Source organism: Camelina sativa, chromosome 8 (assembly GCF_000633955.1).
Source record: "Camelina sativa cultivar DH55 chromosome 8, Cs, whole genome shotgun sequence".
Taxonomy (NCBI): domain Eukaryota; kingdom Viridiplantae; phylum Streptophyta; class Magnoliopsida; order Brassicales; family Brassicaceae; genus Camelina; species Camelina sativa.
In genome coordinates, this window is record NC_025692.1 from 20,362,199 (window position 1) to 20,377,799 (window position 15,601).

At 36.2% G+C, this 15,601-nt stretch overlaps 2 protein-coding genes across 2 annotated transcripts in view; one reads left to right on the forward strand and one right to left on the reverse strand.

Annotated features, from left to right (window-relative positions):
* LOC104707647 (vesicle-fusing ATPase) lies at positions 610–6,471 on the reverse strand. The gene is made up of 21 exons (XM_010424032.2): positions 6,182–6,471; positions 5,779–5,874; positions 5,605–5,686; positions 5,465–5,515; positions 4,896–5,066; positions 4,550–4,704; positions 4,358–4,466; positions 4,101–4,200; positions 3,961–4,016; positions 3,681–3,746; positions 3,525–3,607; positions 3,249–3,382; positions 2,855–3,065; positions 2,272–2,403; positions 2,140–2,200; positions 1,998–2,057; positions 1,857–1,915; positions 1,668–1,755; positions 1,433–1,555; positions 1,147–1,212; positions 610–1,042 (listed from the first exon to the last, which is right to left on the reverse strand). The coding sequence occupies exons 1-21, from the start codon at positions 6,355–6,357 to the stop codon at positions 899–901; spliced, it is 2,223 nt and encodes a 740-aa protein (XP_010422334.1). The 5' UTR covers positions 6,358–6,471; the 3' UTR covers positions 610–898.
* Positions 8,507–15,601, forward strand: part of LOC104709732 (mediator of RNA polymerase II transcription subunit 16-like) — an 8,998-nt gene continuing 1,903 nt past the window's right edge. The window contains exons 1-13 of the mRNA XM_010426296.2: positions 8,507–9,159; positions 9,241–9,309; positions 9,401–9,489; positions 9,588–9,700; positions 9,847–9,948; positions 10,301–10,391; positions 10,615–11,211; positions 11,382–11,757; positions 11,852–11,931; positions 12,264–12,346; positions 12,779–13,015; positions 14,030–14,201; positions 14,551–15,053. Of these exons, the coding sequence (XP_010424598.1) occupies positions 8,846–9,159; positions 9,241–9,309; positions 9,401–9,489; positions 9,588–9,700; positions 9,847–9,948; positions 10,301–10,391; positions 10,615–11,211; positions 11,382–11,757; positions 11,852–11,931; positions 12,264–12,346; positions 12,779–13,015; positions 14,030–14,201; positions 14,551–15,053 (2,826 nt within the window). The 5' untranslated portion in view covers positions 8,507–8,845. The remainder of the gene's footprint in view (positions 9,160–9,240; positions 9,310–9,400; positions 9,490–9,587; positions 9,701–9,846; positions 9,949–10,300; positions 10,392–10,614; positions 11,212–11,381; positions 11,758–11,851; positions 11,932–12,263; positions 12,347–12,778; positions 13,016–14,029; positions 14,202–14,550; positions 15,054–15,601) is intronic.

Here is a 15,601-nt window from a genome sequence, read left to right on the forward strand (position 1 = left end):
GGTTTAGACTTTAGACCAGTATTATATGAAGCTAGGGACAACTGTACAAGTTTTTAATGCATGCATATTCAAATATACAATCTTAGATTTCATCTTATATGTTGAACTCACGTTTGTCTTTTAGCTTTCTTGCAGGTTTAAATCTCCTAACTGGAATATGTATTCTAGAATGAAATAAAATTGAAAACTGTTGGTTAATAAATAGATAAATGTTACATATATATATTGTTAATCTAACTTTTGTATAATTTGTCAACGAAACAAGAATTCTGATCTATAGAGCTTGCAAAGAAGATTGAATGCTGTGCATGTGAGTTGTTACTATCTACACCAAGTTGACTTGCACAACCCCTAGTCGTTATAAACTATAAAGTTCCGGTCATTTTTTTTAGCAAGGTTTGCATCTTTAAAAGGAGATCTCAATCGTGGAGAGATCACAATTGAGAGGATGAATAGGCAAGGCAATTGTCGACAATCGAGATCATGAAAAGTGTGAAAAAATGCGAGTCTATGTTTCTAGCTGTCCCAAATCTATAAGGCGCATGACGAGTCCAAAAGGGGAACGAACATAGCACTTAGTGGTCGTTAAGATGCACAAGGACATACCACTAGGCAGATGGACCATCATATTGAGTGGAATACAGGAGCCAAACCAACCACGAGTTAATAACTAAAATCAAAGACATCGTGTTTCAGCCACAAAAAGAAAGCGAAAGGATAAATACAGCATCATATTCAAAGCCCTTCTCAGTTCCATTCCTCCACCAGAAAACAAAAATCCGAGGGTCAAATTTGGTTCCAAAACAAAACCAAGATGGATTTAAAGAAGCTCAAAGAGAATATCTTGAAAAGGTCAAGCCAAGGAAGCAAGGGATAAAGACGTATATGTTGGAAGTTTTTAGAATCGAATGATGTCTTGTAGGCAATCAAAGAAATGAGTGATCTTGATTTTCTCTCTCCCAGCATAGATAGCTTCTGCAGATCCCCCGTGTTCTCCTTGCGCAGCCATCTCTAATAGCATGTAAAGCTTCTTGATTGGCATCTGCGTGCGAAAAGTATAACCATTGTTAAGATTATTAACAAACAAAATATAGTTTAACGGGTATTAGTCTGTTTTATTTCCGTGTGGAGAAGGAGAACACTTACGTCATTGAGAGCCTCTGCAGCTGCATCGACATCATCCTCTGAGAAGAGGTTAAGCTGTTGTAGCACCTGAAGCACAAAAACAAAAGGAAGAAAAACAACTGAGAATTTAACCAGCTCAAGAATCGGGATTGATGGGCAATGTTAGAAAAGACTCGAGAGTATTTATCATGGTTGAGAAAATTCTAATCATGTTAGCGGATGGTGAACTTTACAAAGCGTGAAACTGGAAAAACCAGTTCAAAAGTCCATATATGACGAAGGAATTGTGTTGCTAAAGAGCATTTACCTTCTTTGCGTCCTCCGTTTTCAATGTCGGAACAGAGTAAGTGACAGAGAAGGAATCACAGATACCAACAGAATCTAAGAAGGTTAGTTCACTTGTTGTCCCAAAGACGAGAAGTTTCTTCCCCTGCCAACAAAGATTTTACCATATTAGAGATGTTCCACTGTAAGAAATTAACTTACGGTGATCAAACATAAAAGAAGATGGATAAGAAATAACAAAATGGCTAACAACGCACCTTAGGAGGAAGTCGTTTGAGAAGGACCATCAGCGTCTGTGAAATTATGTTTGAAAAACGAGGACCAATTGCTACGTATTCCAACAATCTGCAATATCAGAAATTTAAGTACCGCGCAGAAGAAACTACCCACAATGCTAAAAGATTGTTGAGCAAAGTTCTGAACAAACACAAACAGCAGGTAATAACCTTTCAATGTCGTCGAGGATAATGATGCTCATTGGTGATTTATATGCATCCTCAAAGACCTAGTGGCATTCAGACCAAAATCGATTATCAGTGGACAGAGCAACATAATAACAAGAACTAGAGTGTTTCCAGAGGACAAACCTTGACAATGTGAGCACATTTTGTGCTCTCAGAAAGACCGATCATAGTTTCCGCAGAGACCTACAAATTAGCAAGTTAATAGCATAGAAAGAGAAAAGGTGGAAACATCTAATATATTGCACGAATAAAGATGCATACTTACTATTTTCACATAAGGGAAGTCACTATCAATACCAACAGTGGCAGCTAAGGCAGTTTTCCCACTGTCCAGAAAAATAGTTTAACAATTAGCAAGCCAAAAAAATTTGCGGGTTATATAAACTATGGAAGACACCTTCCACTGGGCCCCTCGAGAAGGCAAGTGACTAGAGGACTTCTAGTACTAACTTTAACTTGCTCGACTAGAAGCATAGCTCTTTTGTAAATGTGATTATGCCGATCACCAGAATCAACCATTCCATTGAGTCTACACACATGTCAGAATTGTCAAAACTAAGTCACTGGCAAATAAAAAATCCAGAAGTAAATGCAGTACATGATTTGCAAGTGGTCACTGGAAACACAAATGAATTAGGCAGAAACAAAAGAAACTATAGGAGTAATATTTGAGGAATTACGAATAAGCAAACAATAATACTAGACACGATTCCTTTATTTACAAACTGTGAAATGAAACTTTGCCTAAAGTCACCCATTATTTAAAATTTCAGAAATCCATTGAAATTGCTTAAAGAGATAAAAAAGAAGGCCCTAGGTAATTAAACTCAGTAATGCGAACTGAGCATGACTCACGGGGAAGACGAGAATTAAGTTTGGCTTCGAAACTAATATCAGCATATCTGTGTGCAAGAGGCCCATCCTATCAAGAACTATTCCCAAATCGTCCAGACCGACACACACTTATTAAAGAAAATTACCTGCATCGTTCCAGGTCATCTGTGGAGGCTCCAAATGCAGGCTGAACTTCATAGATTGCATGGAGAAAATCCTCCATAGTGATCTTGATATTCTCTTCTTCCACAGGTTTTGTAAGATCATCCATGCTTAATTGTCTGTTTAATGCATATGATGTAGCACTTTTAACAACACCTTCAAGCTCAGCGCCACTGTAATTTTTCGTTCGAGCAGCTGGCAGACAATATTTATAAATCACGTCAGATACACATTTATGCTAGTTAGTAGCTAGTCCAAATATAAAGACAGAATTCTTAGGTCTTCCTAATACAAAATTTGCCATTCAGTGAATTGGTTTACAAAAAAGGTCTACCAAACATTCCATGATTTGAACAACTATAATTTATGAAGTCATACCAAGCTCTTGGAGATTGATATCATGACCAAGAAACGAATTTTCCTTCATCTTGTTTGTATGAATCTGAAGAATTTGTAGACGCCCAGCTTCATCAGGAAGACTTATCTCAACCTGAACCTCCAATCTTCCAGGCCTATAGTCCAAAAACTAAAAGTCTAAATTCATATGTACTACACTCATTCTCAAATGAAAAAAGAAACAAAACTCAGATATAAAAACAGCTTCAAAACCTTAAAAAACGGCAGCACTATCTATTAGCAAAATGATAGAGATACCTTAAAAGAGCTTCATCAAGCAAATCCTTTCTGTTTGTCATTCCAATAAGCAAGACATTGTTTAAGGCCTCCACACCATCTATCTGGAAAAAAGTGTTAGCCAATAGCCGCATCCGTAAAATTTCCGACAAGACAATAGCTTGATCTTTGACTAACCTTTGTTAAAAGCTGGTTTACAATACTATCATGGACACCTGTGCCATCTCTTGTGGAGCCTCTTGACTGAAAATCACAAAGCATACGATTTTTAATTTATTGTTTAACCTCAGATAAGCAGCAGATCCCATGAAAATTATTTTTTTAACCTCAAAGCAAAATATAGTCACAGCACAGAGTCAGAAGCAAGATCTATTACCCAGAATTAATAGGAATTGTCGTCAAAAATTTAAGCAAATAGCCTAGAAATTCAAAAGTGGAAGAAGCTAAAGTCGTGTACCTTACAAATAGCGTCAATTTCATCAAAAATAATGACATGCAACTCACTAGCATCACCTGAGAAAGAAAATAAGAGTGCTCAATTATGGATAGGCAAAAAAAACACAAAAGCACAGATCAGGAAAAACAAAATTTCCTTACCAAGGGTCTTCTGGTCTTGTTCAGCATCAGCAAATAAGTCTCTTACATTCTTTTCTGTCTCACCAACAAACTTACTCAGCACCTCAGGACCATTAACAATCTATAATGCAAGCAAAAGAACCACAGAAGCATTAAACATTTAGAATTCTGGAACAAAAACAGAAATCCTGGATAACAACATACAATGAAATTAGGGACTACAAGCTTGTAAGTTATCATAACTCTTCTTGAGAGAATATTACGTAAATCAGAAATACCTTTGGATCCTTTCCATTGAGCATCTTTCCAATTTGCCGTGCCATAAGGGTTTTGCCAGTACCAGGAGGTCCGAAAAGAAGCATTCCTTTAACATGCTTTATTCCCAGTCTGCACGATCAACAAAGATAAACTTAGGAAGGAATATATATACAAAGACAGTCTAAAACTTGCTTAAGAAATGAATAAGAAACCTGCTGGTGACATGAGGAGGAAATACACGAGAAGCAAAAGCTCTTCTAAATATATCAGCAAACTCAGCACCCAGACCACCTATGCCCAACGACTCAAGGTTGAATTCCTTATGTTTGAATATATTGCTGCTAGCAGCTTCTCGTTGGTTGACAATCTGCATAAGAACATACAAGTTTAAAAAATATGATACAAACTAGCAATCCACATCTGTTTCCACAAAATAGCAAGCATCAGATATGATATTATATTTGCTATTTTAAATGTAATACTGAACCAACATTAAATAGGAGTTCCTAGAGTAACGGATTCAACAACACAACAATAGAAAACATATAAAAATCAGACCTTTATGCCACTTGCGTTTGATGCTTCAAACACAATATACGTATCTTGGGAGAGCATCCCTCTTTCGATGCCTTTCGATTGATCCAGACCCTCCACATCCGCTCGATTGACCGTAAGAATGTAATTAGTTCCATGATACTCAAATGTCGCTTTCTGGCCTACAGTCAAGACCTGAAGCAGTGTGTATATTGGTTCAATAAATTAGAACCTATATGATTTTGTGAGGATCTAAAGGAATAACCATATAAATGATACCACAGATCATAGAAACACATGAGTGAATAACCTTAAGCCGACTATAACAGGATTTTCAGAATGGTCACCTAACCCCAATACTTCAGTAGAAAAATATTGTGAATGACAAGTTCCATGTACACATTGCTTCAATTGAAAATCTAACCAGCTAATCTGTTGATATAGACCACAGCTAATCTGTTTATATAGACCTTCAAATTTAAAAATCATTGTTTCACTCATTTGCATGCTTAAACCACAGCATGAGACGCATGAATCTTTAGAAACCAAAACACTTAACAAAGCCAGAGACGGCATAACAATAATCTTTCTACCTGGTTGGTGTATTTCCTCTTTAGTTGTGTTGAGAGGAGAGCAGCATCAACCTGTGAAGCAATATTGTACAGAGAGGTTGATTTCAAACACAAGGCCTACAAATATCCCAAGAAACATATCATATCAATATCAAACAAACCTGCTCGCTTTTAGTCCCTTTCTTTACAAATTCCAACTCGAGCGTCAGCATAGCCAAATCAAAATTTTCAGGAGGCACAAATCTGAAACAACAAGACAATATTTAGAAAAGAAAAAAACGTCTTCAGGCCAGAAGATGATGATGATAAAAAACAACAAACTGTATGAAAATTACCTGCTAACAGATACCATATCACCAGTAGAAACTCTAGCATGACGCCTTTGAATAGCATTCAGAGCAATGTTTCCATCACGGATGCTTCCATGTCCAGTAATTACCAGTTAAGTTCACAAGGAACACGTTTAACATTTTTAAACACGAAAGGAGCACAGATTTTATTAAATCATCCATGATAACAAAATTAATCCAAAATTATACCTCAAAACTAATGACTAGTACTACGCTCATAGGTCATTCCTAAGGCTGAGATTCGAAATTCCAAGACCGATTTCATAATTTTAGCAGTAATTACAAAAAAAAAATCAGACCATTTCAAATGCACAATCAACTCGTTACAATCGCAATGCAATGTGAAAAAAAAAACGAAACGCGAAATCGAAACAACAGAAAAGGATATCATAGAGATAGAATGAAGCTATCGGCAACGTTGGCGAGGAAGAGATCGGAGCCGGGAACAGAGAACTGACGGAGATCGGAAGAGGAGCAGTAAGCGAGGTTAGTAAAAGCTAGATCTGCGGACGGAGTATTGGTCACAGTCATCGTCGTGACCTGCGATCCGTAACGACCCGCCATGGTTGCTTTCGATCTCTCAGGTAGTCTTTTTTGAGTTTTGGGTATCCCTTAACGAAGAAGCAAATTTGAGGGAGAAGATGGACTCAAAAGAGACGAACGATGTTTATTAAAAAAAAAAGGATCTTTGATCGTGTGAGAGAAGCCGTTCCAATGTTTTAAAAACCGGACCGACCGGTTTGACTAGTAGCCGGAGCTGATGCCAAAATCCGGTTCACAACATTTATGTCATTGTTATTTTGGTTCACAACATTTATATCTTTGTTATTAACTAATTAGGATGTTTGAAACAAGATTAACAAAACACCGAATTTTACAATCCCTTTTTTTTTAACAAAAAAATCCGGACAAAACACCCTTATTTCATTTTGAAACAAATATTTGAAAACTTGATAAATTAATCATAATATCATATGAACAATTTATCCAAACATTTGTCATTATTTAAAAAATTTGTCTGAATGAAGGACGACAACAATATATGCCAACAACGTACACTAGGTAACAACCCGCACTATTTACGGGATAAATCGATTTAAAAAAAATTATTATAAGTAAAATTACTATTCTAGAACTAATATTTGTTTGTGTCAAACATAATATGTAACTAAAACTTTTATTTATTTATTCAAAGCTGCGTTTTTTCGTGTAAAAAATATGTTTCACCCGTGAAATATTTAAATGTGTAAGAGAAAATATTGATTAAATGTTACTATTTATTGCAGCATGTATTTTGGGTTGTTTAAAAATCAAATTCATATCTCTTATGTTTTATTTTGTAATCATAACAATTTTGCATGTTTCTTATGTAACCATAAAAACATATACTAAATTAATTTTATTATATGTTAGTAACAATCGGATTCTAAACTAAATTTTCTGAAGATAATCTAATTTATTGATTTAATATTTGTGATTAGGCTATTTAAATTTTTTGAGTTAGTCAGTTTGTTAATATTTTCTATAAATAACAGATTATTACCAAAAAAACCATTATGAAAAAATTAATGAAATTTCAAAATCAACGTATTCGTGTATGAATACATTGTGTTAAAGGAAATATTTATAAAATGTTACAATTTATGGAAATATATATTTTGTGTTCTTTAAAAATCAAATTATTATATTTATGGTTAATCGAGTAACTATAACAATTTTTTATAATCTAATAATCACTCATTTTAAATATATTATGATTTTTTTGGGTACTAAGTTTATCTAATATCTATAATGATAATGGTTATTGTCTCATTCCTTTTTAATAGTACATAGATTAATGTACAATTAAAACGTATATTCCTATTCGGTTATCAATATTTCCATTTTTAATGAATAATCATACTAAATGTTGAGATTAATTAGTTTACATACTTAGATATATATAAATAATCACATATCATGATATCCCCTAATGTGTTGTCATTTTTATATTTATTTATGAATATATATATATATAAATCTATATTTATTGGGAATTAAGTTTCCTTTAATGAATTGGAGATAATTCAGGATTAATATATATATATATATATATATATATATTATAATCAATTATAATAACTATTGAAAGCTTGTTATTTAAATTATTATGATAATAATACTAACATAAAAAATAATATTTTTTATATGATTTTGTTAATAAGTTATATGTTTTAATAAGTTATATATTCTTTATTTTTATTAACTTTATATGTTTTTATAACCTTGTTAGAATATTATACTTATATTGATTTTAAAAAATTAATATTTTATATTGATTTTTTAAAAATAATATAACTTTGACTTGTATATTTGTAAGTAAATTTTAGTGAAATTTTGACTTAAAATAGTATGTAATTATTTAATTAGTTTTAATATGTGATATTTAAATTTGTGTGAGAATTGATGACATATCTAATTAATAATAATTATTCAGTTATTTATTTTTTTATGGAAATATAATGGTATATTAATGTAATTAAGTAGAAAATTTAAAGGTTTTTTTGCTAAATGTGTCTCAAGTTCTCTAGCGGCGATACATCAGCTTTAACAGAGTACTTCTCTTTTATTAGATCTAAAACGATTTTTTTTTTTAAAAAGGGGTAAAATTGCAAAACACAGAAAAAAGAGAGGTAATAAAAAAATAGAGAGAAGAGTCGTTTGCGGATTCACTTTCACCGAGTTTTTTTTTTTTTCTCTCTTCTCTTCTCTTTCCCGGCGAGGGACGAACTGTGTGACTGAAACCCTAAAAAATCAAAATTGAATTTTTCGTGATTTTGATTTTGACTTTGGTCTTTGGTGTTGTTTTTTTTTGGAATTATCTCCGCACTAAGTCAGTCTCTCTCGTTAAAAAACCCCACTCGCAGTTTCGTCACTTTCTCTCTCTTTCTAACGCAACAGTGCTTTCTGTCGCCTTCAATCGCGACTTTTTTTTTGTCACTCTCTCTCTCTCTCTTTTTCTCTGATTTTTTCCTATTAAAGTTAGGGTTTTGTTTTATATATTCTCGCTGACATGAATCAACAACAAATCCCAGAAGAAGTTTCTTTGGGTAATAACAACGGTGGAGGAGACGTCGAGACTCCAGCTTCTAAGGTGGAGGAAGAAGAAGAAGAACAAGTAGTAGTAGTAGAGCAGAAGCAGGAGGAGACTGTTTCTACGGATCCAATTGAGGAGAAATCGTTAGAGAAAGAGGACGATAGTAGTAGTAATAATAACATGGAGGTTGATCCTGTGAGTCCAGCTATTGTTTTCTGTGTTAAGCTTAAGCAACCCAATTCCAATTTGCTTCATAAGATGAGCGTTCCTGAATTGTGCCGTAACTTCAGGTTTTTACTCTTTCTCCTTTGATAATTTCCACTTTGCAAATTCATCAGTTCCTACAACTTTTTCTCCTTTTCTTTTGTCAGTGCTGTTGCTTGGTGTGGTAAATTGAATGCTATAGCTTGTGCTTCCGAGACCTGTGCCAGGATTCCAAGGTTTGTTTTTTTTTTTTTTTGTTAATTTTGTATGTCTTTCTGTAATTTTGAAGATTTCTTAGAGATGATCAATTCTTCTCATCTGCTTCAGCTCGAAAGCAAATCCACCTTTTTGGATCCCAATACATATCATGATACCTGAACGCCCAACTGAGTGTGCTGTGTTTAATGTTGTGGCAGGTATTTTTGATATCACTAGCTTATTTATGAACTTGGTTGCTCTACTAGTAACTAGAGTTTTTGATTCAGATTATTATGTAATCTTTGTTTACGTGTAGACTCTCCTCGTGATTCTGTCCAATTTATCGAATGGTCTCCCACTTCTTGTCCTCGTGCGTTACTCATTGCTAATTTTCATGGACGGATAACTATCTGGACGCAGCCTACTCAGGTTAGTGCTCCTGATCACTGGGATTTACTATTGATTTATTCACCCTTTATAATTCTTCTGTATCTTATTCTTTCAACCGTCGCACTTGTGTCAAGATGTTTTACCAACACACTCAGATGATCTTTTTGTGTGGATTGGTGTTGCAGGGTTCGGCTAATCTAGTGCACGATGCTACCTCCTGGCAGTGTGAGCATGAATGGCGTCAGGACATTGCCGTTGTTACAAAGTGGCTGACGGGGGCTTCTCCAGTATGTAATTTAAGTTTTACTTAGCTGCCATTCTATCATATGCATGACATGTTTGTGCATTCACGATTCACAATTTTATTAAATTAATAACGGAGATGGAGAAACCACAACTTCCTGGAAATCCCAACTCTCTGTTTTGCGAAATTACTAGACTCCTAAAAGATCTTCCAATTTGCATCTCTATAATGATCGGCATGAACACATAAGGAATGAGTAACGGATAGATGATACTGCCATTGCTAAGTATATGTTCTGAAGGACGAATATGATATTTTTTCTGGCCACGTGGTTTACTGCTCTAGTTTTATCCTAGTGAATTTATTCTGTTTGTTTTTCCTATATTGAAAATCAGTATAGGTGGTTGTCCTCCAAGCCAAGTTCTGGTACGAATGCAAAGTCAACTTTCGAGGAGAAATTTCTCTCGCAGAGCTCTGAAAGCTCAGGTTTACTTCTACTCACCTTTCATGGCTCACTTTTTGACGATATATTTAGAACTATGCACTTAATTATGTCAGTTTCTTTGACATACATACATATATATATATATATATATATAAATGTGTGTGTATGTATTTATATGTGTCAAGATCAATGCAACATGGTATGACATTAGTGCATTTTCCTCCACGTTCTGTGACGGTTCTGCTTCTTGACCATTTATTGCAGCTCGGTGGCCCAACTTTCTCTGTGTATGCTCTGTTTTCTCATCCGGCTCTGTTCAACTTCATTGGTCCCAGTGGCCTTCTAACCAGGGAGGCACTACACCAAAGTGGTTTAGTACAAAGAAAGGTCTTTTAGGTGCAGGACCTAGTGGAATAATGGCTGCTGATGCTATTATAACGGACAGTGGTGCCATGCATGTAGCAGGAGTTCCAATCGTAAACCCCTCAACAATTGTAGTATGGGAGGTGACCCCTGGCCCTGGAAATGGACTTCAGGCAACTCCAAAAATCTCTACAGGCAGTCGTGTGCCACCATCCCTTAGTTCTTCTTCTTGGACAGGCTTTGCTCCTTTAGCTGCTTACTTGTTCAGCTGGCAAGAATATTTGATATCCGAGATAAAGCAAGGGAAGAAGCATACAGATCAAGATTCTAGTGATGCTATATTGCTAAGTTGCTCACCGGTATCCAATTTTTCTGCTTATGTAAGTCCAGAGGCTGCAGCTCAGTCTGCAGCAACCACAACATGGGGATCAGGAGTTACTGCTGTTGCTTTTGATCCAACTCGTGGTGGGTCAGTGATAGCAGTTGTTATTGTTGAAGGTATTGTTCGTATCCCTCTCTGAACCTCATACCGTTTCCATGATAGAATAAACATTTTCCGGTTTGCATTGAGTTGTTGGCGAATCATATAGAAATGCTCATATCTCGTTTTTTTTTTTTGGTTTTTGGTGGTGAAGCGCAACGGCTTCAATATGTTGTTTAANATGCACAAAAGGAGCCTGATTCTGGTGATTACAAGGCTAACAAGGTTGTTTTTGATCCTTTTGATTTGCCAAGTGATATTCGTACGCTGGCGCGGATTGTCTATTCTGCTCATGGTGGTGAAATTGCGATTGCTTTTCTTCGTGGTGGAGTTCATATCTTTTCTGGTCCAACATTTTCACCCGTTGAAAACTATCAAATAAATGTTGGATCTGCAATTGCTGCACCCGCATTTTCTCCAACAAGCTGTTGTTCGGCGTCTGTATGGCATGATGCTGGTAAGGACTGCACAATGTTGAAAATCATCCGTGTTCTTCCTCCTGCTCTTCCACGTAACCAATCAAAGGTTGATCAATCGACATGGGAGCGTGCAATTGCTGAGAGGTATGTAATATCTGGTATATATTGTCTACCGCGTCCGCTTGCAAAGGAACTTATATAGTGACTTGAGATATGACTCTGCATTTTTTCTTAACAGATTCTGGTGGAGTCTTTTGGTCGGAGTTGATTGGTGGGATGCAGTTGGCTGTACACAGAGTGCTGCAGAAGATGGGATAGGTATACTTTAGTGCTAAGAATTTTTATTTGAATGGTATTTTATTATCTACAGTCATAAATGAGTTGATCTGTAGTTATGGAACAGCCATTATATTTGTATTTTCTTAGAAAATGATCGTTTATATTTTAGTTTCGGAATAAGTTCTGGTTTTTAATGGCTGAGTATCGTTCAAAGAACCTTTTCTCTATGTTTTTTTAAATCTTGCTTTAAACTTAATTTTGAGTGATATAACCTTTAAGGAGCATAGTGGTTGAAATGTTATACTGTCTTGTTTGAATAATATACGGCTGGAAGCATCGGATGATGTGTTTCTTTTTCTTGATGATTACAGTTTCACTGAACAGCGTGATTGCTGTCATGGATGCTGATTTCCACTCCCTTCCTTCAACGCAGCACAGACAACAATATGGACCTGTATGTTTTTCTAAACCCATACCAACTCTTTTATCTTTTCTCATTTCTAAATGTCTGAACTGTTTGCATCGCGGACCGTCCATTATGTCTTTATAAAACCTTTTTTCTTTTGGGCTTTTATAATAAAGCTACTCTATTCCATGTGCATGCAGAGCCTATTTGTGAATCTGTTCAGATCGTTCATCTGTTCTTTTATCAATACACATTTTTTTAAAAAATAAAGAACAACTGCCTGTAGTTAATCTGATATTGGATTATATGAGTAGCCAATATGGATACAATGCATCTGATTGACTGATTCTTAGACGCTGAACAAAATCTTGGCAGTCTATTGCGGTTCTTTGTGTTTTTTTTTTTTAATTTAATTTTGCTTTCTTTCCATTTAGGTTTGTTGCACTGTTTGGTAATAAGTTGCGTTTTTATGGTTTTCAGAACCTTGACAGGATCAAATGTCGGTTACTTGAAGGAACCAATGCTCAAGAAGTTCGTGCAATGGTTTTAGATATGCAAGCAAGGTTGTTGTTGGACATGCTTGGCAAAGGAATCGAATCAGCTCTTGTGAACCCTTCGGCGTTGGTTTTTGAGCCATGGCGAGCAGATGGGGAGACAATATCAGGCATCAATCCTGAGGCAATGGCTGTCGATCCTGCTCTTGTTTCAAGTATTCAGGTATCTCTGCCTCCACGTCTAAGGATCATGTTCTAGGTTTTTTCTTTTATGTTCTAGGTTTTTTCTTTTATGATATATGGAAATTTAAGGATCATGAACTGGGGAGGTTTCATGCTGTGTTTTCATTTAAAGAGTTGTTACTCTTTGCTGTGTTAGTTTGCCTGATGTATATTCAAAAATCAGCCAACACATGTTGTACGTGTATTAGATTTGGTTACTTGGGCACTATTTGAAGACAATTTAAATTAGAANTAGACGCTGAACAAAATCTTGGCAGTCTATTGCGGTTCTTTGTGTTTTTTTTTTTTAATTTAATTTTGCTTTCTTTCCATTTAGGTTTGTTGCACTGTTTGGTAATAAGTTGCGTTTTTATGGTTTTCAGAACCTTGACAGGATCAAATGTCGGTTACTTGAAGGAACCAATGCTCAAGAAGTTCGTGCAATGGTTTTAGATATGCAAGCAAGGTTGTTGTTGGACATGCTTGGCAAAGGAATCGAATCAGCTCTTGTGAACCCTTCGGCGTTGGTTTTTGAGCCATGGCGAGCAGATGGGGAGACAATATCAGGCATCAATCCTGAGGCAATGGCTGTCGATCCTGCTCTTGTTTCAAGTATTCAGGTATCTCTGCCTCCACGTCTAAGGATCATGTTCTAGGTTTTTTCTTTTATGTTCTAGGTTTTTTCTTTTATGATATATGGAAATTTAAGGATCATGAACTGGGGAGGTTTCATGCTGTGTTTTCATTTAAAGAGTTGTTACTCTTTGCTGTGTTAGTTTGCCTGATGTATATTCAAAAATCAGCCAACACATGTTGTACGTGTATTAGATTTGGTTACTTGGGCACTATTTGAAGACAATTTAAATTAGAAAACTGTGTAGTCGACCTTTATTTTCTGATCAAAGATCTCAATATCATTGAATATGAAACAGACAATACACTATCTTTATACACAAGTTTGGTTCCTGTTGCAAAATTTTCTGTACTCTTAATTCCTGTTCCGCTTCTTTTACAGGCTTATGTAGATGCTGTTCTTGATCTTGCTTCTCATTTCATTACACGTTTAAGGCGCTATGCGAGTTTTTGTCGGACTCTTGCGAGCCATGCTGCTTCTGCTGGAACTGGCAGTAATCGCAACGTAGTTACCACTCCCACGCAAAATGCATCATCTCTTGCAACAATTCAGGGTGAGTATGCCATTGAATTTTTCGTGTCTAATTTGCTCCAGCATGACAAGAGGGGGGTTGAAAATGGCATAGCGGTAGAAATTTTCATTCCCTTGCGAGTTGGTAATTATAGGAATCACAGGTTTTGTTCTAGAATTAATGAATATGAGATGAGCTTCTGAAGTCTAGATATTTGTCATCTCTGTAAACAATAGCGTATTGTCCAGCTATTTTTCTACGTACGTTATGGGAGGTACAACTGGTTATCTTTGTTGTTGGACTTGACATATCTCTTCTAGTTCTATGGATGCAGTTGAGGTATATCCCAACTCTTATATGTACAGTCCTGACGAGTCACTATATCATGCAGCAGGCCAACCTACTACGACTACCACAAACTCCAGCGGAAGCACACAAATGCAAGCTTGGATGCAGGGTGCCATAGCGAAAATTAGTAGCTCGAATGATGGAGTACCAAACTCTACTGCAAATCCAATCAGTGGTTCAGCTACCTTCATGCCAATAAGCATCAATACAGGAACATTTCCAGGAACGCCTGCTGTTCGACTCATTGGGGACTGTCATTTCCTTCATCGGTTATGCCAGCTGTTGCTCTTCTGTTATTTCCAGCGGTTGTCACGATTTCCCCAGCGAAATGCTGATGTTAGTTCACAAAAACTTCAAACGGGTGCTACCAGCAAGTCGGAAGAGGTCAACTCTGCTAAACCAACTCCGGCTGTGAACAGGATAGAGGAAGCCCAGGGATTCCGGGGCTCTCAGTTGGGTGCTGGAGTGAAAGGGATTGACGAAAATTCTGCTCGTACAACAAAGATGGGTTCTGGGAATGCCGGTCAAGGATATACTTTTGAGGAGGTTGGCACCTGTATTCCTGTGTCCTCTTTACTCTTATACAATTATCCGTGGAATCATTTTGTTTTCTACCTCAAGAGTAGTGACTTCGTAGATTTTGAAACGATGAAAACATTGCCATGTTAATGGTACAATAATCTAGAAATTTTCTTGTAATGACAAGGTATACTTCTGAACTTCCAGGTGAGAGTTCTTTTCCATATACTAATGGATCTCTGCAAGCGAACATCTAGTCTTGCGCATCCCTTACCTGGCTCTCAGGTAGGTAGTGGAAACATCCAAGTTCGACTGCATTATATTGATGGAAATTACACTGTGTTGCCCGAGGTGGTAGAAGCAGCTCTTGGACCACATATGCAGGTATTCTGTGTTTTACAGCAACAGTATCTAAGGTATTCTGTGATATTCTTAGATATCTATTTCTGGTTTCTCATAAGATAATTTGCCGTAAAAACAGAACATGCCTCGCCCAAGAGGAGCTGATGCTGCTGGTCTTCTACTTCGAGAATTAGAGCTTCATCCGCCTTCCGAAGAATGGCATAGGAGAAATT